Source organism: Trachemys scripta, chromosome 12, assembly GCF_013100865.1.
Source record: "Trachemys scripta elegans isolate TJP31775 chromosome 12, CAS_Tse_1.0, whole genome shotgun sequence".
Taxonomy (NCBI): Eukaryota; Metazoa; Chordata; order Testudines; family Emydidae; genus Trachemys; species Trachemys scripta.
In genome coordinates this window covers 32,679,882-32,706,782 of record NC_048309.1, presented here as the reverse complement: position 1 = coordinate 32,706,782, position 26,901 = coordinate 32,679,882, and the positions used below count along the sequence as shown (strand labels likewise).

Sequence of the window (26,901 nt, the reverse complement as noted above, 5' to 3'; positions counted from 1 at the left end):
TTTTTATATATATATATATATATATATATATATATATATATATATATATATATATATATATATAAAAAGGGCAACCAGAAAAGCAAAAGAAATAAAAAAGGCAAGAATGTGCAAAGCACCTTACAAAAAACCCTGACATGGAGATGTGTGTGTATATTTGTTTTTCCTAAAGTTAATTAAGTAATTTAGCAAAAGCTGGTGGCCGCACTCTGAGGCCACCAAAAATTAGTTGTGAGAACCCCTGCTCTAGGGACTGGTTGGCAAAGTGATGATTCCTCCTCTTCTAGAAGGTGTAATTTTTAAATGCAGCCTTATCTGAATCTGTGCTTTTCAATGTAAAAATCTGAATGTTTCTCTTTTCTTTCCTTATTCCTGCCCTTATTTGCAGTGCACGCAGTTGAGCGTAAGTGATGCTTACTTCTTTCCTTTTCTATACTGTTCACTATGGAATTAATATAATATGTGCGGTCTCCATAAATCCCCTTGGGGAGGGCACATAGAGTATTAGCATTAAGTTCTTAGCCTGGGATTTGTGAGTAGGTTTCAGAGGGCATGACCACTGACCCTTTCTTTGTCACTAGAGTGGAGGGTGGATCTGTTTTAACTGGGGGTCCCAGTATAGAAAAGGTTGAGAAGCTCTGGCCTGGATTACTTTAATAAGTCTGTAAGAGAAAGGTTGGTGGATGTGTTTAGTCTGGTGGACTAGTTGAGTCAGGCCTGATAACAATTTGGAGAGGAAGAGTTAATAGATTTAAAGACCAGAAGAGATGATCATCTAGCCTGACCTCCTTCATACCACAAGCCAGAGAATGTGCCCCAGTGATTCCTGCATCCAGCCCACTAGCTTATGACTGAGCTAGAGCAGATCAAGAGGGTTACAAATCATGGGTTTCATTTTCAGGTGTTAAGTACAAATTGATTGATGTAGAAGTTGATTTCTTCAGAGCTAAAAATCCAAACGTTGTTGCCTGCTTGAATGACCTGGCATTCTTAGATTAGAAGCTTCATGGGGCAGGGACTGCCTTTTTGTTCTGTGCTTGTACATCGCCTAGCACAGTGCGGGCCATGCCAAGTATTCTGAGGTGCTATAGTAATACAGATAAGTAATAATAATAATAATGACGGTGCTTTACTTAGCTTCTACATTCGTTTTGAAATAATCTTATTTACGGGCAGAGGTCTCCCGCAGGATTTTGGTGGTTGTGGGGGTAGAGCTTATTGCTCTTCATAGGCGAGGTGGGAAGAATGAACCCTGCACCCTGGTTGTGGCAGCGGCCAACCTTTCGTCAGTGGAAGGCTGCTCTCTGTGCTGGATCCTAGACATCCTGGAGGAGCCAGCAGCAAGGATGATCCAACCACCCTCTGTGCCTTCTAGTGAAGAAGCGAAGGGAGGCTGAAGTCGAGAGTAGCAAGGGGCTGAAGCAATGGGGATGGTTACAATTGTGAAGGCCAGTAGGGTGTAGAGGCAAGATGGGAGGGGCAGCCCCAGCACTCCCACCCCAAATACCCCATAGGTTGCCCATTGCCATCCCTTTGGTACCTTTGGCTAAAGTGTCCGCAGAGTGCGTAGATTCCCTCCATCACGTCACATAAACCGCTAATCCTGCTGTACACTGTATTGATCTGCAATCTCCACTATAAATAATGTTCCTATTCACCTTTAATACAGTGTTACTTGTTAGTCACCTACAACATTTCATGTTAGCCTCAAAGTGCATTTCAGTAGAGTTCTAAATACGTGGTGAATAGGCTGTGTATTGGAAACACTTTAACTATAGCAATTGGGCACGCATATGTAATATTATTCAACATGGAGAGGTATACTGTATGTATATATCATTGAGAAAGTAACATTACGATTTGGTGAGGTCTTGGATATGAGGAGGAGAAGGCAAGGGAGGGATCAAGGATGATACTAAGGTTACAAGCGTGGGTGATGGCAAGGAATATGGTATTGCTGACAGGGTAAGGAGGAAAGAACATGTGTTCATTCATAGCCATGTGGAGTTTAAGGTGGTAGGACGACATCCAAGAGGATGGATTCAGGGGTCTGGGCTGGAGGTTAGAGGTCAACGATGGCTATGTCTGTGTTTGAGAAAGGGGAATGTATGTGAATTTTTAAGTACTGAGCAAAGGAATGATAGTGGAACACATGGGTTCTAATGGTATGTAGGAACAAAAGAAGAGGGCCAAGTATACTGGGCACAAACCTCATCAATGAGAAATGGATTCTCATCCTCATATTGACAACTATTTACTCTGACAGTGGCTGGATCACAGAACCTCTTTGTACCTTAGTTATTCCATCTGTAAAATGATTCATCTCTGAGTAGATGAAGCTCTGTATTCCACTTAGGTGTGTGCATGCCCAGCGCACCGGAGCTGGAGAAATTTGCCTAGCAGTACCCATGGAGGGCTTAGTGGTCATAGCCCCTCCGCTGGCTACATGAGGCAGCACCGTTCTCAACATTTCTTCTTACCACCCGTGGCTGGAGTCGGAGCTCTGCATGGTTTTAACCTCACAATCTCTCAACTAGTTTAGTTTTTTCGCTTGTTGTATATAGTTAGTAGTACTTAGTGTGTTAGAAAACTTGCATTCCTAGTAGTGATAACATCTGCAAGAGAATCTACAAGTTGCAGGCTCTGATGGCAGAGCCACCTTATACACAATTCTCCAAAGACAGAGTGACTTTATGACCACATCCAAAATTGTTGTGTAAACTAGTTTCTCAGTTTCATTTGAACCAGGTGATATATTTACCTGTGTTCTTTCCGAAGCCACATTCATCCCTAAAGGAGCAACGTCTTCGTCCCTTAGATATCAGGCAATGTCTAGCCTTCTGTGTGGACAGGACTAAACTGTCTCGTGCTTCATCTCGTTTGTGTCATATGCAGATCACATGAAGGGTCAAGCGGTCTCTTCACAGACAATTACAAATGTATAGCATCCTGCATCATAGAATCATAGACGATTAGAGTTGGAAGAGACCTCAGGAGGTCATCTAGTCCAACCCCCCCACTCAAAGCAGGACCAACCCCAACTAAATCATCCCAGACAGGGCTTTGTCAAGCTAGACCTTAAAAACCTCTAAGGATGGAGATTCCACCACCTCGCTAGGTAACCCAATCCAGTGCTTCATCACCCTCCTAGTGAAATAGTTTTTCCTAATATCCAACCTAGGTCTTCCACACTGCAACTTGAGTCCATTGCTCCTTGTTCTATCATCTGCCACCACTGAGAACAGCCTAGCTCCATCCTCTTTGGAACCCGCCCCTCCCCTTGGAGGCTGCTATCAAATCTCCCCTCACTCTTCTGCAGACTAAATAAGCTTAGTTCCCTCAGCCTCTCCTCATAAGTCATGTGCTCCTAATAATTTTTGTTGCCCTCGGCTGGACTCTCTCCAATTTGTCCACATCCTTTCTGTAGTGGGGAGCCCAAAACTGGACGCAGTGCTCCAGATGTGGCCTCATCCCTGCCGAATAGAGGGGAATAATCACTTCCCTTGATCTACTGGCAGTGCTCCTACTAATGCAGCCCAATGTGCCATTAGCCTTCTTGGCAACAAGGGCACACTCTTGACTCATATCCAACTTCTCGTCCACTGTAATCCCCAGGTCCTTTTCTGCAGAACTGCTGCTTACTCAGTCAGTCCCCAGCCTGTAGCAGTGCATGGGATTCTTCCATCCTAAGCGCAGGACTCGTCACCTGTCCTTGTTGAATCTCATCAGATTTCTTTTGGCCCAATCGTCCAATTTGTCTAGGTCACTCTGGACCCTATCTCTACCCTCCAGCATATCTACCTCTGCCCCCAGCTTAGTGTCAACCACAAACTTGCTGCGGGTGCAATCCATCCCATCGTCCAGATCATTAATGAAAATGTGGAACAAAACCAGTCCCAAGACCGACCTGCCAACTAGATGTCGAGCCGTTGATCACTGCCCATTGAGCTTGATGATCTAGCCAGCTTTCTATCCACCTTATAGTCCATTCATCCAATCCATGCTTTTTTAACTTGCTGTCAAGAATACTGTGGGAGACCGTATCAAAAGCTTTGCTAAATTCAAGATATATCTCGTCCATCACTTTCCCCATATCCACAGAGCTAGTTATCTCCTTATGGAAGGCAATCAGGTTGGTCAGGCATGACTTTCCTTTGAGGAATCCGTGTTGACTGTTCCTGATCACCTTCCTCTCCTCCTAGTGCTTCAAAATGGATTTCTTGAGGACTTGCTCCATGAGTTTTCTGGGGATTAGGGTGAGGCTGTAGTCTGTAGTTCTCTGGGTTCTCCTCCTGCTCTTTTTTACAGGTGGCACTGTATTCGCCTTTTTCCAATCGTCCGGTACCTCCACCGATCATCACAAGTTTTCAAAGATAATGGTCAGTGGCTCTGCAATCACATCAGCCAACTCCCTCAGCACCCTCGGATGCACTGCATCTGCCCCATGGACTTGTGCATTTCCAGCTTTTCTAAATAATCCTCAATCTCTTCTTTCACCACTGAGGGCTGCTCACCTCCTCCCCATACTGTGCTGCCCAGTGCAGCAGTCTGGGAGCTGACCTTGTCTGTGAAGGCTGAGGCAAAAAAAAGCATTGAGTACTTCAGCTTTTTCCACATCATCTGTCACTAGGTTGCCTCCCCCATTCAGTAAGGGTCCCACACTTTCCCTGACCACCTTCTTGTTGCTAACATACTTGTAGAAACCCTTCTTGTTACCCTTCACATCCCTTGCTAGTTGCAACTCCAATTGTGCTTTGGCCTTCCTGATTACACCCCTGCATGCTCAAGCGATATTTTTATACCCCTCCCTAGTCATCTGTCCAAGTTTCTACTTCTTGTCAGCTTCCTTTCTGTGTTTAAGCTCACCGAAGATTTCTCTGTTAAGCCAAGCTGGTCACCTGCCATATTTGCTATTTTTTCTGCACATCAGGATGGTTTGTTCCTGTGTCCTAAATAAGGCTTCTTTAAAATAGAGCTAGCTCTCCTGGACTCCTTTCCCCCTCAGATTAGCCCCCAGGGGATCCTGCCCATCAGCTCCCCGAGGGAGTCAAAGTCTGCTTTTCTGAAATCCAGGGTCTGTATTCTGCTGCTCTCCTCTTTCCTTTTGTCAGGATCCTGAACTCAACCATCTCATGGTCACTGCTGCCCGGGTTGCCACCCGCTTCTACTTCCCCTACCAATTCTTCCCTGTTTGTGAGCAGCAGGTCAAGAGGGAGCATGGCCCCTAGTTGGTTCCTCCATCACATGCACCAGGAAGTTGTTCCCAACACTCTCCAAAAACTTCCTGGATTTTCTGTACACTGCTGTATTGCTTTCCCAGCAGATGTTAGGGTGATCAAAGTCCCCAGAAGAACCAGGGGCTATGATCTAGAAACTTCTGTTAGTTGTCCAAAGAAAGCCTCGTCTACCTCATCCTCCTGGTCTGGTGGTCTATAGCAGATGCCCACCACGACATCACCCTTGTTGCTCTTGCCTCTAAACTTAACCCAAAGACTCTCAACAGGCTTTTCTCCAGTTTCATACCGGAGCTCTGAGCAATCCTACCGCTCTCTTACATACTGTGCAACTCCTCCACTTTTTCTCTCCCACCTGTCCTTCCTGAACAGTTTATACCCATCCGTGACAGTGCTCCAGTCATGTGAGTTACCCCACCAAATCTCTGTTATTTCAGTCACATCATAGTTCGTTGACTGTGCCAGGACTTCCAATTCTTGTGTCTCATTCTCTTTGAACATGCTCCAATTTTTCAATATATTTTTTGAATTCTGGGCACCAGAGTTGGACACAATATTCCAGTAGCAGTAGCACCAGTGTCAAATGTAAAGATAAAGTAACCTCTATACTCCTTCTGCAGGTTCCCCTGTTTATATATCACGGGATCACATTCGCTCTTTTGCCCACAACATCACACTGTAAGTTCATATTCAGTTGATTATCTACCATGTTTCCCAAATCTTTTTCAGAGTTACTGCTTCCCAGGAGAGACACCCCGATCCTGCAAGTATGATCTACGTTCTTTGTTCCTAGATGTATACATTTACATTTAGACATATTAAAACGCATAATGTGTGTTTGTGTCCAGTTTACCAAGCGATCCCGATCACTCTAAATCAGTGACCTGTCCTCTTCATTATTTACCACTCCCCCAATTATTGTCATCTTCAAACTTTGTCAGTGATGATTTTGTTTTCCTACAGGTGGCTAATAAACGTGTTATATAGCGTAGGGCCAAGAACTGCTCCCTGTGGGACCCCACTGAACACACAACCACTTGATGACAATTTCCCATTTACAGTTACATTTTGAGATCTATTATCCATCTTTTAATCCATTTAATGTATGCCAGATGTCATTCTAGTTTTTTTTAGTCCAAATGTCATGCAGGATCAAGTCAAATGCCTTACAGAAGTCTTAGCATATTAGATAAATATTATTATCATTATCATCCAAACTTGTAATCTCATAATAAAAAGATACCAAGTTAATTTGACAGGATCTATTTTCCATAGGCCAAATTTGATTTGCATTAATTACATTACCCTCCTTGAATTCATTATTAATCGAGTCTGTATCAACCACTTCGTTGTCTTGTCTGGGATTGATTTCAGACTGACACACCATAATTACCCTGGTTATCTCATTTACCCTTTTTAAAATGGGCACATTAGCTTTCTTCCATTCTTCTGGAACTTCCTCAGTTGCTCCAAGACTTATTGAAAGTAAACATTAATGGTCCATCTTGCTCCTCAGCCTCTTTTAAAACTCTTGGATGCAAATTATCTGGACCTGCTGATTCAGAAATGTCTAACTTTAGTAGCTGCTGATTTAACATCTTTCACAGATACCAGTGGAATGGAAAGAGTGTTATCCTCACCATATAGTGAGACTATATCATCTGTTTTTTCCGCAAATACAGAACAGAAGTATTTATTGAACCCTTTTTCCTTTTCTGCATTATTACTGATAATTCTATGATTTCTATCTAGTAATGGACCAATACCATTGCTAGGATACTTTTTGTTTTTAATATATTTAAAAAACTCCTTGTTGTCCTTAACTCTGCTGTCCATAGATTTCTCCTTGTGTGCCTTTGCTTCCCTCATCAGTTTTCTGCAATTCCTAACTTCTGAATTATATTCATTGCTATTAATTTCCCCTTTCTTCCATTTGTTATATATTGTTTTTTAATTTTTATAGCTGCTTTGTAAGTCCTGATGGACACATTTCATGAGAGATATGCAGGAATTTAGACATAAGCTGTACCCTCACTCTGCAATCGCAGCTTGTTAGCCTAAGAGGAGAAAGCTGAAGTGGGCAACTGTTTGATTCCCTTTCATGTGGGCAAAGGCATAAATGAAGTGCATCATGCTGTTTCTGGTTGAGCAGTGCTCCCAGTAATGTGGTGTCAAAGTGTGCTGGAAACCAGGAGAGACAGAGAGAGTAGGCTTGTACTCAAGGTCTGGCAATGATAAAATTATTTCAGATCAAGTCAGATGCTGGTAACCACCCAAAGTCAGAACGCAGACAGTCTCCGCAGATATTTTTTCTTTGAGTGCTGGTCCCTATATTTCTTCCACATGTGGGTACACATGTGCGCCCTGTGCCTGAGTCCAGAAATTCTTACAAGCAGAATCTGTTGGCCCACACATGTGCACGAGGTCTCCTTGTGTTCCCAACTGAAGGTTTAAGAGCCAGGGTGGGCTGACACCTCGCCAGTTCCTTCTTACCACTGCACCTGAGTCGGAATCCTGTCTCCTTTCTTCCTTCAGCTCCTTTGTAGAACCTGTAAATATATTTAAAATAGTTTTATTCTTCTTAGCTAGTTAAAATTTATAGTACAGTAGTATAGTTTGTATAGTAAGTTTTTCCTGGCTGGGGATTCCCTCCCTGGGTCTGAGACTATGCTCAGAGTCCTGGGTTTCAAGAATTGTGTCTCTTGCCCTCACTCCTTCTGCATTAGCGACAACCATCAGCGCTGCCTCTACAGTCTGGGTGAGACATGTATTTCTGCAAAGTGCAGTATTTATTGCTTGTTCCCACCCAGAATTTGAGAAGCTTGTGAGCGTCGCTTGAGAAAACACCTGATGGAGGATGCTGTGAGGCCCCTCTCCTATCTGGGCCAGGGAGACACTCCCCTCACCCCCCATCAGCCTCAGCTGACCAGTCCTCCTCTCCCCCTTCCCAAGTCCGTCAAGGTTGGATGAGCCTTTATATGGAAACCCTAAGGAACCAGCTCTGCTGAAAAGCCCCCAGATTGGAGGGTAAAGCGTTTAGAAAGAAAAATCCATCAGTTCCATCGGTCACCCCAATACCAAAATGTAAGGACCAACATCCACCAGTTCCATCCACGAGTGCGAGTCCAATTCATCATTGGTACTACCTCATTTGACCAAAGACTGCTCTGTTTCCTGGGATGCACTAGTTCCGTCAGACTTGACTGCCAGAACCCCCCAGACACCAAGATGTATCCCCCTCCCCTCCTCTCCAGCCTATCCCTTGGGAGACATTACTACACTGGAGGAGGATACTACTTTGGTGTCCCAGGAGACATTTTACCTCCAGCCCTCTGACAGGAGAGGCCCTATTGCTACCAGAGGAGCAGTTTTCAGACTTGGATGAGTCAGATGTGTTGGCTGCTCCTGTGTCTCTGCAGTGAGAGTCGAGCCCTGACAGACATTTAAGGAGTTACACTTGCTGTCCCTCCAGATATGAATTCCCCAGGGACCACTCGGGGTCCCTTGCAACCGGCTGACCCCCCTTTCTGGTCCCTACGACAAACACCTGGGTCCTTCTTAGGAATCGTGTTGCTCCTCTTCTCGCCAACCAGATCCATCGGTGTAAGAGGAGGAAGGCATTGACCCGGATCTACAGTTTGTGACGGGTATCTCGTCCTCGTCCCCGAATGAAGTAGTCACCCCTTCTTCCCTGTCTCTGCCAGACGACCATAGGTAGTACCAGAGCTACTGCAAAGGGTTGCCAATGATTTCCAAATTCCACTGGAGAAAGTCCAGGACCCACAACATCAGCTCCTGGATGTCCTGCAACCTCAAGGACCAAATAAGGTAGCCCTCCTGGTTAATGAAGCCATTCTAGAACTGGCCAGACCCACCTACCACCCACCTCTTCCCCCATCATTTTTGGGGGAGATCTCACAATGTTCACCCACAACTGGCAGCTGATTTTGCCAGACACTTGGGTCTTGGAGATTATCCATCAGGGATACTTCATAGAGTTCCTCTCCTTTCCTCCTCACAAACCCCCTTCGCGGACCGAGAGGTGATTCTTTGGCAGGAAGCAGAATCCCTCCAACACTGACAGGCAATAGAACGCGTCTGGCTTCAGTATCACCAGTATCTTTCCCTCCTCCTTCCCCCCTACCCCCAATCAAGATTTGGCCCTCCCCAGACCTCCTAACTCAGGAGAGGGCAGAATCAAACACCCCAGTCTGGGCTCACTCCACCTCTCAGCCTGATGTTTGGATGGGCATCAGAAATAGAACATTTCTGCTCAGCTCCTGTTCAGGCTGTTCTTACCCAAAGTAGGAATGATTCAACTGGAACCTGCTACCTGGCCAAACAGAGGCTTTTCTCTGCCTGGGCACAGCACAATCAACATTCTCCAATTACAGCAAGTATTCCAGTCATCTTAGATTATCTCTTGTCCTTAAAAGCCTCGGGTCTCTCCATTAGTTTGTTGTGTGTCCACCTTGCAGCAATTGGTGCCTGCCTCCCTCTGGTAGACAGATGTTCTGTTTTCAGACACCCAACTACAGTATGGTTTATGATCAAACCTATACCTATATGGGACCTTAATTTCATTCTGTTGACACTCACCAGACCACCATTTGAACCCTTAGTGACACGCTGCATGTCTCACCTGTCCACAAAGGTTGCATTTCTAGTGGCTATCATTTTGGCCAGAAGGGTCAGCAATCTGGGTGCCATCATGGCAGACTTTCCTTGTACGTTTTTTCACAAGGAGGTTTCTCTTCACTTACATCCTAAATTTCTCCCCAAAGTTGTTTCTGAATTCCACATCAACCAAAGTATCTCCTTAATTGCCTTTTTTCTGAAGCCCCATGCTGCTTCTCAAGAGACTTAACTCCCTTGACATCTAGCTTGCCCTGGTGTTCTGTGTGTAGAGAATCAAAGCAGTCAGAAAGTCACCAAGACTTTTTATCATCATAGCAGAAAGATCACATGGGCAATCTATATCCTCTCAAAGGATTTCTAAGTGGGTTTTGGGATGCCTCCTAGAATGCTACAGGTTAGCACACATCCCTCCCTTGGAGGTGTCATGGCTCACTCCACAAGAGCGTAAGCCGCCTCTACAGCATCCCTGCAGGAGGTCCTGATACAGGGCATTTGCAGGTGGCCACCTGGAGCTCCATCCATTCACTATACGCTACACGTTCGATCGCTGCAGATGCAGCAGTGTGATTGGCATCTTTGCTGCCGGGTTCCTTGCACCCAACTTCAGTGTGAGCGTTGCTTGTGCGTCACCCATGTATGGAATATACATAGGGACCAGCACTTGAAAAAGTAGTGGAGGTTACTTACTATAACTGGAGGCTCTTTGAGATGGGTGGTCCCTATAGGTATTTCACTACCCGCCCATTATCCTCTCTGCTTTGGATCCTGTTGGATTCGAGGTAAGAAGAGGAACTGGATAGGTGTCAGCCCACACTGGCACTTATACCCTCAGTCAAGAAAATGATAAGACCTACTGAGCATGTATAGGCCAATAGACACTGCTTGTAAGATTTTCCAGACTTGGGTTCATGGCGTGCATGCATACCCAAATGCAGAATACAGATAGGGACCACACATCTCAAAGAACTTCCAGTTACAGTAAATAACCTCAATTTTTTCCACTTTGTGGGCTCAGAGCTGCAGCGGGGAAGGACAGATGAGGGCTAGCTGCTACTGGGATGTAGAGGATCTGTTTAGATGCTTCATCTGGTGGTTTTTACAGTTCTGTAGGAAAATGCTCTGTTCAGTCACTCGTGTGAAATGCGTATGAATATTATTCTGCCTTCACATTCTACGACAGTCTGAGGAGCTAAGCAAGGACCAGAGTTGGAGCTCAGCAAGTGGGCATGAACACCAGTGGAGCTCTCCTAGCCAACCTACAAACACTGAATGTTTACTTCCTAAAGACCATGGGCAAATATGATTGACGTGTCATTTAAATAAACCCCCAAGTTCAACTAACTTTCCATCCCTTCTTCTGGAGGTAATTAGTTAATGCTGGGAGGGGGAATTTTAGTGTTTATCTGTCCTATGCCCTACTGCAGAGGGGAGAAATCCAGGGTGTTTTCTTAATGCTTTAGATGGCAATAGATGTGATGGGAGCTCCCTTCTGAGACAAATAAATGTCCTTGGTTCCATGGTCTGGATTGTTTTAACATGCTGTTTCTCTATTGCAGTTCATGATTTACAGAGCTTTGGACTTGATAACGTAAGTGTTGCAAGAGCATGCGTATTGACATGATGGAAAATATTATTTAAAAAGACTGGATTTCTCCTTTCTTCTTCCTTCTTAACTTCTAGCTCTTCTCTGACATTCTTTTTTTCCCTTGCCATGTGTCTAACAGCCATATAAGTGCTGTTTGAAAGGGGGCACAGAATCCCACTGTGCCCCCAGTTGCATCTGAGTTGGCTCTTCTTTGCCCTGCACCAGGAGGGAAGAGACACCTGTGCCTCAGAACCTCTCCCCAGAGGGAAGCTTCCCTGGTGGGAAGAGTGGGGGAGTTGCTTGCACCTTGGAATTTCAGTGGGCAGGAACATTGAAATTTCCCATGGGAGGGAGAGAGGAGATGCCTACCCCTTAGAGTCTCTCACCAAAGAAAGTTGTTCATGTTCTGCAAACCCCAGGGCCCTCGTCCTGTCCCTGGGTAGATGCTGTGCCAGCTGTTGGAGTGTGTCAGTGTTTCTGTTTCAGATCAATATGACGCATTATATCAAACGTCTCTCATTTGGGAGGGATTATCCAGGCCTCATCAATCCTCTGGATGGGACAGACATCACTGCACAGCAAGGTACAGCCATGTGCAGGAGAATCTCTTTCTAAACTTTTGTATCAAATAAGTGTTTCAGAACAACCTAAAGAGCTACAGCAGAGCCAGAGCAACTGGGACAGGCTGCAGGGAGAACCCTGATGATGCTGCCTAATGGACGAGCCTTCCCACCCTAGCAAAAATGACACTTCTGCTCTCCCTGACATTTGCTCACTCATTGCTCATCAGCCACTTGGGGGTGGGGCAAATCGGCCTACATAAATGAGTGTCTTTTTCTGATATAGCATATGCCACTTTAAAGCACCCCCGTTTCCCTCTCGCTCCTGTCCTCCAAATTCCTCCTGCCGTGTGCACCTCCTTACAGTCCTCTATGCTCTCAAACACACATACCAGTTTCCTCTTCCTTCCAACAGCCCGTACACACTCCCCTGCCCACACAGGTGAACACACGCATGCGCACACACAGTTCCCCCTCCCTCTTGCCCTCTCTGGTGAGTAGATCTGGTGCAGTGAGTAATTTTTGCCATTATTTCTGATAAATGAAAGTTCTTCTCCTTCAGAGAAATACCCAAAGAATTGTCTTCTTTCAAAATGACTGCCATCTCCCATTGTTCTCAGTGGGACTGAGGTTATAGGCTGACTTCAGTTAAGATGCCTTCTTTCAAACTGGCCAGCACCTTCCATTGCTCCCAAATTGAAACTAACAGCAAAAGTAAGCAGCTCTTATTAGGTCTTGTCTGCACAGGAAAGTTATCCAAGTTTATACCATTATAGTTCTTCTAGTATAACTCCTCATCTGGACACTTGTATTCCACCATAAAGTACCTTTTTTTATTTAGCATAAACCCCTTCCTGTGCAGCATAAACAAACCTGAAAAAGACACTTGTATACCAGAATAAGAGAGTCCACGCAGCAGTTATACCCTGTAAACAGTATCAGTTTAAATTCTCATCTTAAGTTATTCAAAAAAATATTTCCGGTGTAAACAAGGCCTCAAATGGCTGCCTGTGTGTCAGAATGTGAAAAGGAATACTCAGCCCCATTGAGCTGGAGGCAGATAAATTCCTTTCTCAAAATGGCTACCTGAGGGCGGTGTGTAGCTTTAGTCTTATTGAGAACAGTGGGATATGGCAGCCATTTTGAAAGAGGGGAGTTTGTCATGGACTTCTCTGTAATAGAACATTATTCGTCAGCCCTTCCTGAAGGAGAAATTCTCAGTTACAGCCCACCATGAGCCACAGGTAGCTTGATGGAGCATGTGACTAAAAGCTGTGGGGAGGACTAGAAGAGCCCCCTCCTCTTTCTATCTTCCTTGCAGAATAGTTGCCTTCAGTCTTCCTGATTCCTGAGAACTTTGCCATTCACTCTCTGAGACAAAACTTGGAAAGTTCCAGCCCCAAAGGTGAATTTTCTAAACTAGCTGTGGCCTCCCTCAGAGGGGAAGGTACCTTGAGAATCCCTCTGTGGCAAAAGACCACAATTGATGGCCTGGTGGTAGGGATTTATTTGTATTGTATTTCAAGCATCAATCCCTTGCTCTAGGTGCCTTTGACCAAAATTAAAATATGCCCTGTAAACAATTTAAAAGAAACATGTGCAATAGTCCCTTCACCCTTTAGAGAGTCATTTTATCTCACCATTGCCTCAGAGAGATCTGTTCCCTTCCCTCAATCTAACCCTCACCCTAAATGCCTGGGTAAAAGAGTGAGCATGGTATCCAGGAGGGTAGCAGATCTGCGCTGTTGCAAACCAAGTTCCATGGTCAGTATCCTCTGTGGAAAATGCCCTCCCAGCAGGCCCATCTGTCTAAACTAAGGGGCCTCTAAATTAAGCAGTGATGGCATGGGGAGAGAGATCTCCTCTCAGGTAGACAAGTTCCTAACTATTTAGAGAAAATCAGCGTACTTTAACTTAGCTGCAGGTTTCTACTACCATTCTTGACTATAGCTATTCTGTGTGCCATGGCTATGTCATGGCCATGCAGCATGGCTCTACAGCATGGTTTGGCAATGCTTTTTTGTGTCTATTTTGTGTGCTGTGGTTATTCCACATTATATATACTATGGCTAGTCAGAGTTCTCCCAGCTTGTAACACATCTAAGTAATTCATCATGATGTGGCTGTCTTCTGCTGTCTGTAGTGGCTGTAGAAAGTATCTGCATTAGCATATAAAAGAGAGATTTATTAATAAGGGTCAATGAAGTTCAGAATGGGCACATCTGTCTTTTCTGGTTATTCACTATGTCTCTTTGTCTTCTGCTGCTAGCTTCTATGATGTTTCAGTACTTCGTCAAAGTGGTCCCTACAGTCTATATGAAAGTCGATGGTGAGGTAAGCACCGTTTTTTTTTCTCTGTACACACATTGGGGATGCTGGTCTCTTTCTGCAGGCCCAACCCCAGAAACACTCCTGTGTTTATATGCTTCTGTGCTTTATTAATTTTGTTTTAAGGCGTCTCTTATCTTTGAATGTGTAAAGCCTTCTCAAACTGTGATTGGTGGAGCACTTGCTGGAGGGCACTTGTTTGCTCTTCCTTCTGACTGTCCATTTATGTCCCACTCATCAATGGGGTATCTGCTTCCAGCTGCTTCTGTGGGTCTCTGGTGTCCATGGCGAAAAACCTTGGATGGCTGTAAAAGCAGCTGGAAACAAGAAGGAGCTAGCCTCATCATTTCCATTATGTGGTGCTGCTGCTGCTACATAAAGGGAGGAGAGTGTGGGCATGGAAATGGGAGCTGCCCCCATGCTCCAGCTTCACCAGCAAGACTAGAGATGCCAATGGCACGGAGCCATGAGTTGTAGCGGAATGACTGGAAAGGGGGATGGGGGAGTGAGGAACCTGGTACCATGTCCAGTGGAAAAGAAGATCACCTTGCAGAAAAGTAGGTTCAGGTGGAGAGGTCTGAGCAGCAGGACAGCATATGTAAGGGAGAACGGGACCAAGTGGCAGAGAATCATGTGAAGGAGTAGGGGGAGAGAGAGGAGCAGGACACACAGGAGTGGTAGATGGAGTGATAAACAGAAGGAGACAGTAGAAGTCACTCTTTTAAAGAAGGAACACAGTTAAAATGACCTGTATAATTTGCTGTCGTCATATTTCCATGTAAGCAATTGTTATTAGCTTTCATATGATACTCAGACAGATATTATTGCAGTAGCATGTAAATGCCACAAGAATATTGTGCAATAATGAATGGAATTGAAGTGGGGACGGAGGGAATCCATGAGACGAGACCTGTTGAGTGAGATGCGGTCCTCCCTGTGAAAAGACTTTTAAGAACCCCTGGCATACCCCTAAAGCACTCTATAGCCAGGTTACAAGGGAACCAAGTAAAATACAGCGTATTCCCACAGAAATGAAAGCTTACAGCGGGGGGGGGGGGGTCATTTGAAGGCTGCAGACCTTGTCAGGCCTCAAGTGGCCTCTCTGGACATAGCCCTCTGCCCTTTAAACCAGTAGACCTTGCCAGATGCCAAACTGTGTATTGTTGTGATTGTGGCAGGGAGTCCCAGATGTGTGTGGCCTGGTTCTTAATTTAGATGTCTCCCTTACTCCTGTGCCTGCTGCACTTTATTCAACAGGCCATTGTTCTCTGGTTGAATAAACCTAATCTTGCTTTCCTGTCACTTTCCTTAAAGCAGGCCCCACCATCAACTTCTTCTTTCAGTGTTACATGCCCTCCTCCCAGCTTCACTTGTGTTCACAGGAGAAATGAAATGGCAGGGCCAAGACTTTGGAATTAGAGGGCAAGGAAGTCATGCAGAGAATCAAGCCCAAGTCACATGACTGATCAGAAATGAAGTTCAGATGGTAATTGCATCATTTGTTTTCACAACATCATATAAAAAATGGTGCAGCCTCATCTGGATACCATGTGCAGTACTGGTTACCCCATCTTACACAGAGTATTGCACAATTAAATAAGAATGATTTGGAGCCTGGAAAACTCTTCCTATGAAGAGAGATTGGAAAGAGTGTTTCCCTGAGAAAGATGATGCATAATACAGGACAAGATACATGGTCTAGGAAAGTTGGCTCAGGAGCTTCTGTTCTCTGTGACTGATAACACAAGAACAAAGGGACATTCAATGAATTTTAAAAATGGGAAATTCAGAACTGATAAACGGGAATACTTTTTCACACAATGAGTAATTAGACCGAGGAACACATTGCACAGGAAGTTGTTGAGGTCAAGAACGTGGCAAGATTCAAAAAGGGATTATGTCTACATTTATGTGGATACCAAGAATATCCAGGGTTAGAATAATTAATGCTAGCAAAAAGTTTGGAAGAGATACTGAACCTTAGTGTGATGTTATGGGGTCACCCAGGCCAGTAAGAGGTTTCTGTCCTGTATCCTTGGCTGTCTTGTGGCTATGAAGCTTTGGTCCAGAGCTCTGACCCAAGCAGACTGCCAGCAGTCCACAAACCTCATCCTCTCTCTGACCAACCTGGTTACTCCTTGCAGGCTGACCTTAGTACCTTTCCAGCCCTGAATTTTCCCCCAAATAATCCTCCCTCAGAATCCAGTCCAGGGGATCCTCACAGAGATAGTGCTAGGTTTGCTGCCTTTACAGAGACAGTCAAACTCCAAGCTGTCAACTTTCTAGAAGCACACACTTACACAGCACTGATGATTTATAATGAAAGCAAAATAAGTTTATTAACAAAAGAAACTGGATTAAGTGATACCAAATAGAGGATAATGGTAGAGATGGTTACAAGCAAATAAAAGTGAAACCAGACATCTAGAAGTCTAAAATTTAATCTAGCAAGATAGTCTTTATTAAGGGTGACCGGATGTCCCGATTTTATAGGGACAGTCCCGATTTTTGGGTCTTTTTCTTATATAGGCTCCTATTACCCCCCACCCCCGTTCCGATTTTTCACACTTGCTGTCTGGTCACCCTAGTCTTTGTTCAAGATGTTTTTTCTTTCTCCCGGGTCTCCTTTACAGCTTTTACTGGCCAGCCAGGCCAGGACCCATCACAGAGATCAGATAGCTGGTTTCTTTGTCTCCTAAGGTGAAGGAACAAGGTGGAGTCTCTCTCTGTTCTTTGTATCCCTAATGGGACAGTCTTTGTCTTACTAGTCAGGAAGGTCTCCTGGGGATTCAGTCTCCATGCTAGTTCTGTCTCTCTAAAGTTCAGAATCAGGATAATCCCTGCTGGTTTAGCTTGATGGCTTTGTTTACAGCTAACATGTAAATTGAGGTAAACCCACATTTCTGTGTCTAGGACAGACCTGTCCATCACCTTTACCTAGGCTAAGTTGTCTTGTCTTAAACAAATTTTAATAACATAATACTGAGGGAATTCAGAACTTCATATATAGCATTAACACATATATTTTACAATGATATTAATAACAAGTATGTTAAATTCAAAGAACAACAAACCAATCCTGAAAGCAAAATGATTGAAAGGTTAATGCTTCAAAGGTAGAACAATGAACACAAAGATGTAAATATGAAGAGCACCTCAGAAAACTTCCGCTCCAAACTAAGAGGAGATATCTTCAGTAGGGCTATCAATTAATCGCAGTTAACTCACACAATTAACTCAAAATTAACGCGATTCAAAAAAATTAATAGTGACTAATTGCAGTTTTAATTGCACTATTAAACAATAGAATACCAACTGAAATGTATTAAATATTAATATTAAATGTTTTTTATATTTTCAAATATATTGATTTCAGTTACAATGCAGAATACAAAATGTACAGCGCTCACTTTATATTATTTTTTTATTACAAATATTTGCACTCTAAAAATGATAAATAGTATTTTTCAGTTCACCTCAGACAAGTACTGTAGTGCAATTCTTTATTGTGAAAGTGCAACTTACAAATGTAGATTTTTTTTGTTATATATCTGCATTCAAAAACAAAACACTGTAAAATTTTAGAGCCTACAAGTCCACTTAGTCCTACTTCTTCTTCAGCCAGTTGCTAAGAGAAACAAGTTTGTTTACATTTATGGGAGATAATGCTGCCCACTTCTTATTTACAATATCACCGCGCAATTTAATTATTTTAGTCATGCAACAGCCCTAATCTTCAGAGAACCAGAATTAGCAGGTGAGTAATTATCTTGTATCTAAAAATACCTTGTGTAGAAATACTCACTGCTGCTCAAAGGCACCATGCCTACAGAGCTCTACACGACCAGGAGCTAACCAATCAGGGAGAGCGCCTCTGCTAGGATAGAGTCAGGTGTCTTGATTCTGATTGATATCTGAGGCCAGATAGTTAGTTTCAGTGGATAAAGAAGACATAGAGAATTCTAGAACCCTAGGCGTAGAAGGGACCGCAAGGGTCATCTAGTCTAATCCCTGCCAAGACGCAGGATTTGTTGTGTCTAAACCATACAAGACAGATGTTCTCCAGCCTCCCTTTGAAAACTTCCAGTGAAGGAGCTTCCACAACCTCCCAGTCTGTTCCATTGTCCTACTGTTCTTACAATTAGGAAGTTTTTCCTGAGACTTAATCTAAATCTGCTATGCTGTAGTTTGAACCCATTGCCTCTCATCCTGCCATCTGTGGCAAGAAAGAACAATTTTTCTCCTTTTTTATGTCAGTCTTTCAAGTATTTGACAACCATCATGTCCCTCCATAATCTTCTTTTTTCCAAACTAAACATACCCAGTTCCTTCAGCCTTTGCTCGTATTGCTTGCATTCCATCCCTTTGATCATCTTTGTCGCTCACCTCTGGATCCTTCCCCATTTCTCTACATTCTTTCTATGCAGCGGTGACCAAAATTGGACACAGTATCCTGCAACACCTAATCAGCGCTGAGTAGAGCAGTACTGTCTCCTCCCATGACTTGCATGCTATACCTCTGTTAATTCAACCCTAAATTGCATTTGCTTCTTTTGCAACAGCATCACATTGCTGACTCATCAGTGTGGTCTCTTCTCAGCACCATGAGCAGGAGTCTGGCAACTTGTTCAGTGAGTGGTAAAGAGTCTAATTCTGATGTTCTCAACTGGAAGTTCCAGAGACCACTCATCATCAGCATCAGTCTCAGATCCGCTCTGGCTGTCTCTAGTCCTGTTCTCTTCTGCCAGGTAACCGGAAATGTCTTGTAGGACATAGCCCACTCCCACATCCGTAGACTTTCTGACACAGGAGTTGCCACCTCTTGCTTTCTTGCTTGGTTATGTAAAAACACAGCGGTTTGAATGTCTGTATGAATCAGGCTCACTTCCTGGGATACCAGGTCTCCAAGGACCTTCAAGCATACAGGACTGTTCCTATCTCTTGCGTCTCTTTCTGGAGAGTCCAAGTCCCCGGTGAGGATTCCTCTGCATGAGCTCCTTAGTCAGGTGGGACACATCTATGATCCTTACAGTTTGAGTGGGAGAGACTTGGAAATCTCTTTCAATGTCACATTGTCACTGAACTGCCACCAAATCAGCGAGATTGTTCATTTCCCAGGTGTAATGCAAGAGTCCCTGGGAGGCTTGCTTCTGCTGGGATCTCAGCATCCACTATGATGTTGTGTTGCTAGTGCCATAGGTACTATTAATACAGGTGCAGCTGTGAAACCAAATAATCGAAGCATGGTCCAAGCTGTCTCTTGCTGGCTCTCATATAGCCTTTCTGCCAGACTAGCAATGTCCTGGATCTTATCATGGTGCGGATAAGCTTTGAGTTGAGCTGCGTTGAGCAGGGCTCCTACATGACCCTGGTGTCTGCTGGGGAGAAGCTGGGAATTGGGTAGTTTATCATGAACACTGGTGAATCCAGCACCCTGATGCTGAACACGGATTGATCTTTCAGCTGCTTCCAGTGACCTGTCATTGATCAGTCAATCATCCAAGTAGGGGAATGTATACACTCCCAGCCTGTACTGGTACCATCAAGCCTTTCATGAAAACCCATTGTGCCAATGCCAGGCCAGAAATTAGTGTGGTAGAGCTGTTTCCGTAGGACACATCCAAGATCCTTCTCATGCTTGGGAAGTACCCCTATGTGCATGGAAGTATCTGCAAGCTCCAGAGCACATAGCATCCTTCCAGAAGAGGCATGATGGTTCTCAGAGTGGCGATCCTGAGTGTTTCCTTTATTCAGGTCCCTGATATCTAGGATGGGCTGGCTGGAGCCCTCTTGTCTGACTATCAGGAAGTATCTGGAGTAATCCCTCTCCCTGTTTCACCCAGGGTCTGTGGCTTTCTTTGCCAGGAAGGAGTGGATTCCCTGCAGTATCTTTGCCTCATGTAGAGGACCCCAAGTGTGTTCTTAGGGAAAGGTGTGGAGCATTTTCAGAAAACCTGATCTTGTACCCCATGAGCAACGCTAAGGACACAGTTGTCCAAAGTGATGTAGGCCAGTGAGGAAGAAATGTTCCCATTCTGCCTCCACCAGGCAGGTTCTGGCAGGCTACAGAAATTACCAGAGCTTCAGATTTTCGTTGGACTTTGATGCTTATTGGAAGGAAACGTAGGATGCTTTGGCTTCTCTTGTTGATTTTGGAATTGCGCTCCCTGAGCCTGCGGAGTACTGAGCCCCTTGGAATGTGGCCTTTGATGTGAAAACAAACTTTACTTGGAATTTCTTCCTTTCCTTCCTTGTGGGAAGGGCCCCTGGGATGAGAGAGAGATCTGAGAGAACACAGAGTAGCCTTTAATGCCTTTGCTCTCAATAGAGAGGTCTTCATCTGTTCCCCACAGAGGTTCTCTCAGGTAAGAGGGACTGCAGCCTTTTTGCATCTCCTGGTTGAACCTGGAGCCTCAGATAGTGGCTCTGAGGTAGCCAGTGAAGTAGAGGTCCCCCAAACCTGTTGCCAGACTAGGTCTGTGCCTTCATACACAATCTTTCTGAGCTCCCGATACTTATCCCGGTGAAGAGACTTGTCCCTTTTCCGCAGCTCTACCTGCTCTTTATCCAGAAGGGCCATAATGCAAAGTGTTTCTGCAATGGAGTGGAAACACTTCTTCCAAATAAGCCACAGTGCTGAAGCTCCCAGTGCTGGTGTGCTTTGCTGGTACAGTGGCCACGCTTCCTTTTGGCGGTGTGGGAAATGAGGGATGCTGTCAAGGGCATCCTGGGGCAATATGTGCTTTTTCTCAAGCAACTTCAAACAGGCATTAGGGTGAGGAGGGTGCCACATCTTCATCAGCTGGTCCAAAAGAGGGTGCAAAGGCACAGCACCTTTATTAGACAGAGGCTCCAGGGGTCTGTCCACTCTGGCCCTTGAGATTGTTGGAGCCGGGGAACTCAAAGCTAGCTGACTTAGCCTGCTCTTTTAGAGATAAAATTGGATCCTCACGTTGAGTTGTTATTCTTCCGTTCCTGTGAATTGGACAGACACATAGTTGGCATCAGAAGAGTTCTCCAGCACATCAGTGTCCAACTAGCTGCCAAAACCACCCTGATCATTTCACTGCTTCTGTTAAGGTTAACCTGCTGAGCTGATGGGGAGCCTGGAGCATCAGTCATTCCTCAGAAGATGTTGACACTGGCTGTGCCAAGGCACTCTGAACAGAGGAGGTTGAGCATCAAGTTTAGGAGCCAGCACCTGATAGATCTTAACATATGGTCCCATATAAGAGTTGAAGATGATGTTGTTGCCTTGGAGGCAGCTTTAGAGATTCAAGGATTTGTTTTTTATTTATAATTCTTTTTTTTTTTTTTTTTTGAGGCCAGAGGGGCCATAATGGTCATATAATCTGACCTCATGCGTAGCATGGATCATAGAATTTCACCCCATGATTCCTGTGTCAATCCCATAACTTGTAGCTGAGCTAGAATGTATCTTTTAGAAAGATATTCAGTCTTGATTTAAAGACTGCAAGTGATGGAGAATCTACCACATCCCTTGGTAAGTTTTTCCAGTAGTTAATTCCCCCCACTGCGCCTTATATCCAGTTGAATTTGTCTAGCTTTGGCTTCTAGCCTTTGGATCTTGTTCTGCCTTTGTCTGGTAGATTGAAGAGCCCTATGCAATCAGAACTCTGCCTCTGTAGATACTTATAGACCCATGATCAAGCCCCTCTTAACTTTACCCTTTATAAGCTAAATAGATTGAGCTTCTCGCATCTCTTACTGTAAGGTGAGTTTTCTGGACCTTGAATCTTTCTTATAGTTCTTTTCTGAACACTTTCCAGTTTGTCAAGATCCTTTTTGAAGAGTGGACACTAGATTGATCTGGATGACATTGAGGCTCCTTGGATCAATCTCTCAATCCTAAATCAGTATGGGGAGGGGACACAGGAAGCTTTTATGTAAAACTAATGTGAGCCCAGGAGGTTCCGCAGTGACGAGCCAGAGAGCAGCTGTCTCCTACTCCATCTCCTGTTGAGGCAAGGTGGTGTCTCATCCATTTAGAGGGAGCTTGGTACAACCAACTCAACTACTGAGACCTGGAGGGTGTTGGGGAGTCATTCTGTAGCATTGTTCCCTGCTTTGGATGGGAAGATAGACTGTGCTTTAGTGAAAGCTATGCCCCTAGGCCTACGAGGGAGGGTGGATCAAAACTAACTCAGGCTTACCCTTTTGGGATTTCTCCTTTTGAAGCCCTGCAGTCTGGGCTCATGCTGAACTTACTGGATTCTCTGAGAAACGATTGGAAACATAATGGTTCAGTACACAGGCTGCATTCTGCAAACATCGCCACACAGCATGCCCAACCTCTTTGCAGAGGAAGCAGTGAATATTTCTTACATGATAGACATCTTTCTGCCATGTAGATGTTGCTTGAAAGCGCCTGATGTGTCAAGATAGAGGATGACATTTGCTCAGGGGACAAGGAAAGAAACACTCGAGGCAAATCGCTCTGAAGTTCGGAGATCTCCAGAGTGCGCCAGAAAAGAACTGAGGCCTTGAGAGAGCAACAAGGCTTTGAAATGCAGATGCTCTGAAGCAAGAGTACCAGAGCACAAGTACAAAGATCCAGGCCACAGAACCAAGGTTCCTCCACAGCCTCCAAAGGCTGGAGGAACTATCAGCAGTCAGGGAGCTGAAAGGTCACCAGAATAAAAATTCCAAAGACTGGAAGACAGGGTGGAGCATTAGGGGAGGGTTGAGAAGTGCTGGAACAGTGGCTGCAGGCAGCTCTCAAGGAGGAACTGTCTGGAAGGTTCCAAAGATGATGTGGGGGGTGGGGAGGACTTGTGTTCCTACCCACGATCACTACCATTAGGCACCAAAAATCGTTAAGAGCTTGGGGACTTGTGCATGGCTCATTCTCACTCCTGGCTTTCAGTTCTCCAGAATCCTGCAGGATGTCGTCTTTAGTGAAGATAGGGTTAGGTCTGGGAGTGCCCCTCCTAGCATCCTCTAGGGGTAGAGTGGCCTTCAGCAGAGGCTCCAAAGTGCAGTCTACACTACGTAGTCTTTTAGTTACTTTATTAATGAAACAATATTTCCCATATTTATTTCCTGATAGGTGGTGAGGACTAACCAGTTTTCAGTTACCCGGCATGAGAAAATCGCCAATGGGCTAATAGGAGATCAGGGCCTCCCTGGTGTATTTGTGCTCTATGAGCTTTCTCCCATGATGGTGAAACTGACAGAGAAACACAGGTAAGGGGGTGTTTCTATTCACTTCATTCACCCTGCTTGGAAGGATGAGGCCAGTTCTTATACAACCTGAACCTCTCCAGATATTCTGACATAATATGGCCTGTAGTGACAGTAACACACAATATATGTGAAATCTGTGTTTTGTGATGTTTTCAGTGGTGTGTCTATGTATTTTATTGTAGGCAGCTATATTGGGGATGGCACACATAATGACACAGTGAAACACCAAGTATTTCTAACAACAAATAAAACACAGTCAAAGGGTACGAAAGTGTTTTGTTTAACATAGCCATATTTTAAATCAGTGATCTGATGAAAGGAGAATTCACAGCATTTCTGTTACTATGGAATGGTACTGATGGATGGATTAAAGTTGCCATCAAATAAACTTTCTGGCAACATCGCCCTGCAATTAATTCCTTTGTGTTAAGAATATTAACAAATATGCTCACAGGATACGGTATATTGCACTGTGTGTTATCAGTTTTGGAAAGTGAGCTTTTGTGGTGCTGTCTCGCAGCAGAGCCCCATTGATCGTTGTGCAATGGTGGAAGTACAGAAAAGAGTAAAGACATTCATATTTGGGGGGGTTAATCTCAAACACAACCACGTTAATGCTACATGAAGATCGTGAAGATAGTTCCTCCAGATCGTGCAGATAGAATTTAGCAAACTGAAAAGCACACACAGGATGTCGTAGTTTCGGTTCCTATTTCTCTTATGTCATACATTAATTACATATATTACTCTTTGTTAAATATATACCCTTAAACAAGCAGACTGTGCAATGTGTCTCAGGTCGTGTTACTTAGCCATGTGATATCCTAACTTTTTCCATGGTTCTCCATATTAATCACGTATTAACATGGGGTTTTTGTTTAGTTTTGAGGTTTTTCATTGTCAGTGCAGATAGGCATTGATGGTAAATTATTTGGCATGAGGACCTCTGCATATTTTATTGTATAAAGTGAGTATATCACTTCATGAATAGTGACATTGATAGCACTGGCCCTGTTTGCAAAGTATGGCACCACTTCGCCTGAATGGTGGTGGCAGAATCTGACCAGTAGCTGGACAGATTGAGTTTTGGGATTTCATTTTCTTCACCATTAAACTCTTCCTTTTTGTTTTGTTTAAGCTCTATATTTATAACTTGCAAGCGATTGGTCTAGGTATTGATCTGTCATCATGGCACCTGAGCTCATGGCGATTATTCAACCTGTTTTCCTCTCTCTAGGCCCTTTACACACTTCCTCACAGGAGTCTGTGCCATTGTTGGAGGAGTATTTACAGGTATCAGAGCTTTTAGTTTCATTTTTTCTAAAATGTGCAGGCTTGTCGTCCTGCTCATACTAGGGCTGAAATGTGGATTGAATCTCCTTTGGGCAGAGATTAGGGCTTTCTTTGCCGTCCCTGAGGTGCCACACCCCATTTGGAGCTATACATTATCATTAGCATGAAAGTTCATTTATTTACAAAGATCCAGTTCACAATAGAAGTATAAAGACAATAATGTCTAATTTCAGCATAAGTGGCAGTACGAAAAGAAGCTAACTTTACACCGAATTTCCATTTGAAACAATAACAAAGTTGAAGAAATATAACAGAATCTCTGTTGTTACTATACATTTGAGTCATATTTGTCTAGTAAATGTGTCTGACCAGGGAAAAGCTTTCCAGAAGCATTTTCTTTTGTCAAATGAATCTCAGTCTTGTTCTAAGCAGGGTGGTTGGGGCTTTCAGGGTATGCAGATAGGTTTGGAAATAAATATGCACAATGAGACACATGGGGTAGGGGCCCATCTGTCAAAGGGAGACGTCTTGTCCTTTTGCTCTGGAATCCTGGCCCCTTAAGTTCTGTGAGAATGGGGTTTAATCTCTTGTCTTTTGGATACCATTCTGTTCTTCAGCACATGCATCAGCTGCCTTGGTGAGAATGATCTTTGTCCTGAGAAGCATAATCCCATCTGTGTCTCATCTCCATCAGAGGAGATCTCCCAGGGAGCTGCAAGGATTCTGTTCTCTGTGCATAGAACTGGAACTTCGCCCTTGGGGGAAGGGTTCTGTGTTTGTCCCATGAGATAAAGCATTTTCTTCTGTTTTGTGGAATGTCTGGGCTGATCCTTCTTTTCTTCTTTCAGTGGCAGGACTCATTGATTCCTTGATCTATCACTCTGCTCGTGCCATTCAGAAGAAAATAGAGCTTGGGAAGACGACGTAGATATGAAATTGCTGCAGCCCATGAAGAATGCAGAGAGGAACTAAACAAATCCTTCAAGACACAAGTGACCCCCTGAGTGCGCAAAGAGAAGATACCTGGGATTACCAGACACCCCCACTCATCCTTCCATCGCCATCTCTTTGTGCTTTGTTTGGCATTGATTTATGGACAGGACAGCTTGATCCTTGTTCCTGTGAGGATTTTTCATTAGTCATCTTGTCAGGCTGTGCAGACCCTCCTGTGGACAGCCTTTTGTGCCCATCGCTGTTGAATTGCCCCTGAGGCTGTTGTAGGAGGAGCAGCATCCTGTTATGAGATGCTGAATGGATTAAAGTTGCCATCAAATAAACTTTCTGCCACCCAGCAGTTATTTCCTTTATGTTCAGAATATTTACAAATGTGCTCACTGGATACAGCATCAGACATCTGTCAAAATGTGCTGACCCCTCCTATCTTGCCCTGCCGAATCTCAGGCAGTAAGGTGTAAGACCTAGCACACGAGACATGGTTACAAGATGATAAATCTCTGCCTAGGGCACCTCAAAACTCCAGCAGTAGGGATGCTCAAAACTGCTCTTTCAATGCAAGAAAAGTGATCTGTGCTAGTAAGAAACCAATCTTGGCTGTTTTTAAAAATGTTTCGTCAACTTTTTAAATTGAATCGTATTTTCACTCCCCATATCCTTACCTTTTGTAATAAAATATATCATCTGTGGATTTTAGTAAAGCATTTGGTAGACTGACTCAATGTAACTAACTAATTAATTTATTAAAATTGGTTAATTAACTTTGATCCCATACTGGTACGTGAATGGAAAACTGTCTGAAGAACCACAAAGGTAATGATGAATGGCAAAGTATGCAGGCAGGATGGCACGGTTAGATCTGTTCTTATCATTTACATTAGTGATTGGCCAAACTGCATGTTAACAAAGCTAGCAGATGATACTAAAACTGACTCTGACTCTGGGACAAACTGGAATTATAACAGTGTACATCAGGATGGAGTAATGTTTGTGAGCGTATAGCAGTAATTTAGTGTAAAATACATTACAGGAATGGTGCAATTATCCCCAAACCAAACGCTGTCAGTCCAAGAAATTCTGAGTTAAGCTTTAAGTTAAAAGA

General features: G+C 44.1%; 1 protein-coding gene across 3 annotated transcripts in view; it reads left to right on the top strand.

The window, feature by feature from the left end:
- The window catches only part of ERGIC3 (ERGIC and golgi 3), a 64,087-nt gene extending 37,521 nt beyond the window's left edge, over nucleotides 1–26,566 (top strand). The window contains exons 8-14 of one of the 3 annotated variants that reach the window (XM_034786667.1): nucleotides 389–403; nucleotides 11,429–11,460; nucleotides 11,944–12,040; nucleotides 14,287–14,351; nucleotides 23,416–23,552; nucleotides 24,790–24,845; nucleotides 25,694–26,566. In XM_034786667.1, the coding sequence (XP_034642558.1) occupies nucleotides 389–403; nucleotides 11,429–11,460; nucleotides 11,944–12,040; nucleotides 14,287–14,351; nucleotides 23,416–23,552; nucleotides 24,790–24,845; nucleotides 25,694–25,773 (482 nt within the window). In that variant the 3' untranslated portion in view covers nucleotides 25,774–26,566. The remainder of the gene's footprint in view (nucleotides 1–388; nucleotides 404–11,428; nucleotides 11,461–11,943; nucleotides 12,041–14,286; nucleotides 14,352–23,415; nucleotides 23,553–24,789; nucleotides 24,846–25,693) is intronic. The other 2 variants (XM_034786669.1, XM_034786668.1) reach the window with 2 other exon arrangements.
- Nucleotides 26,567–26,901: the final 335 nt, after the last annotated feature.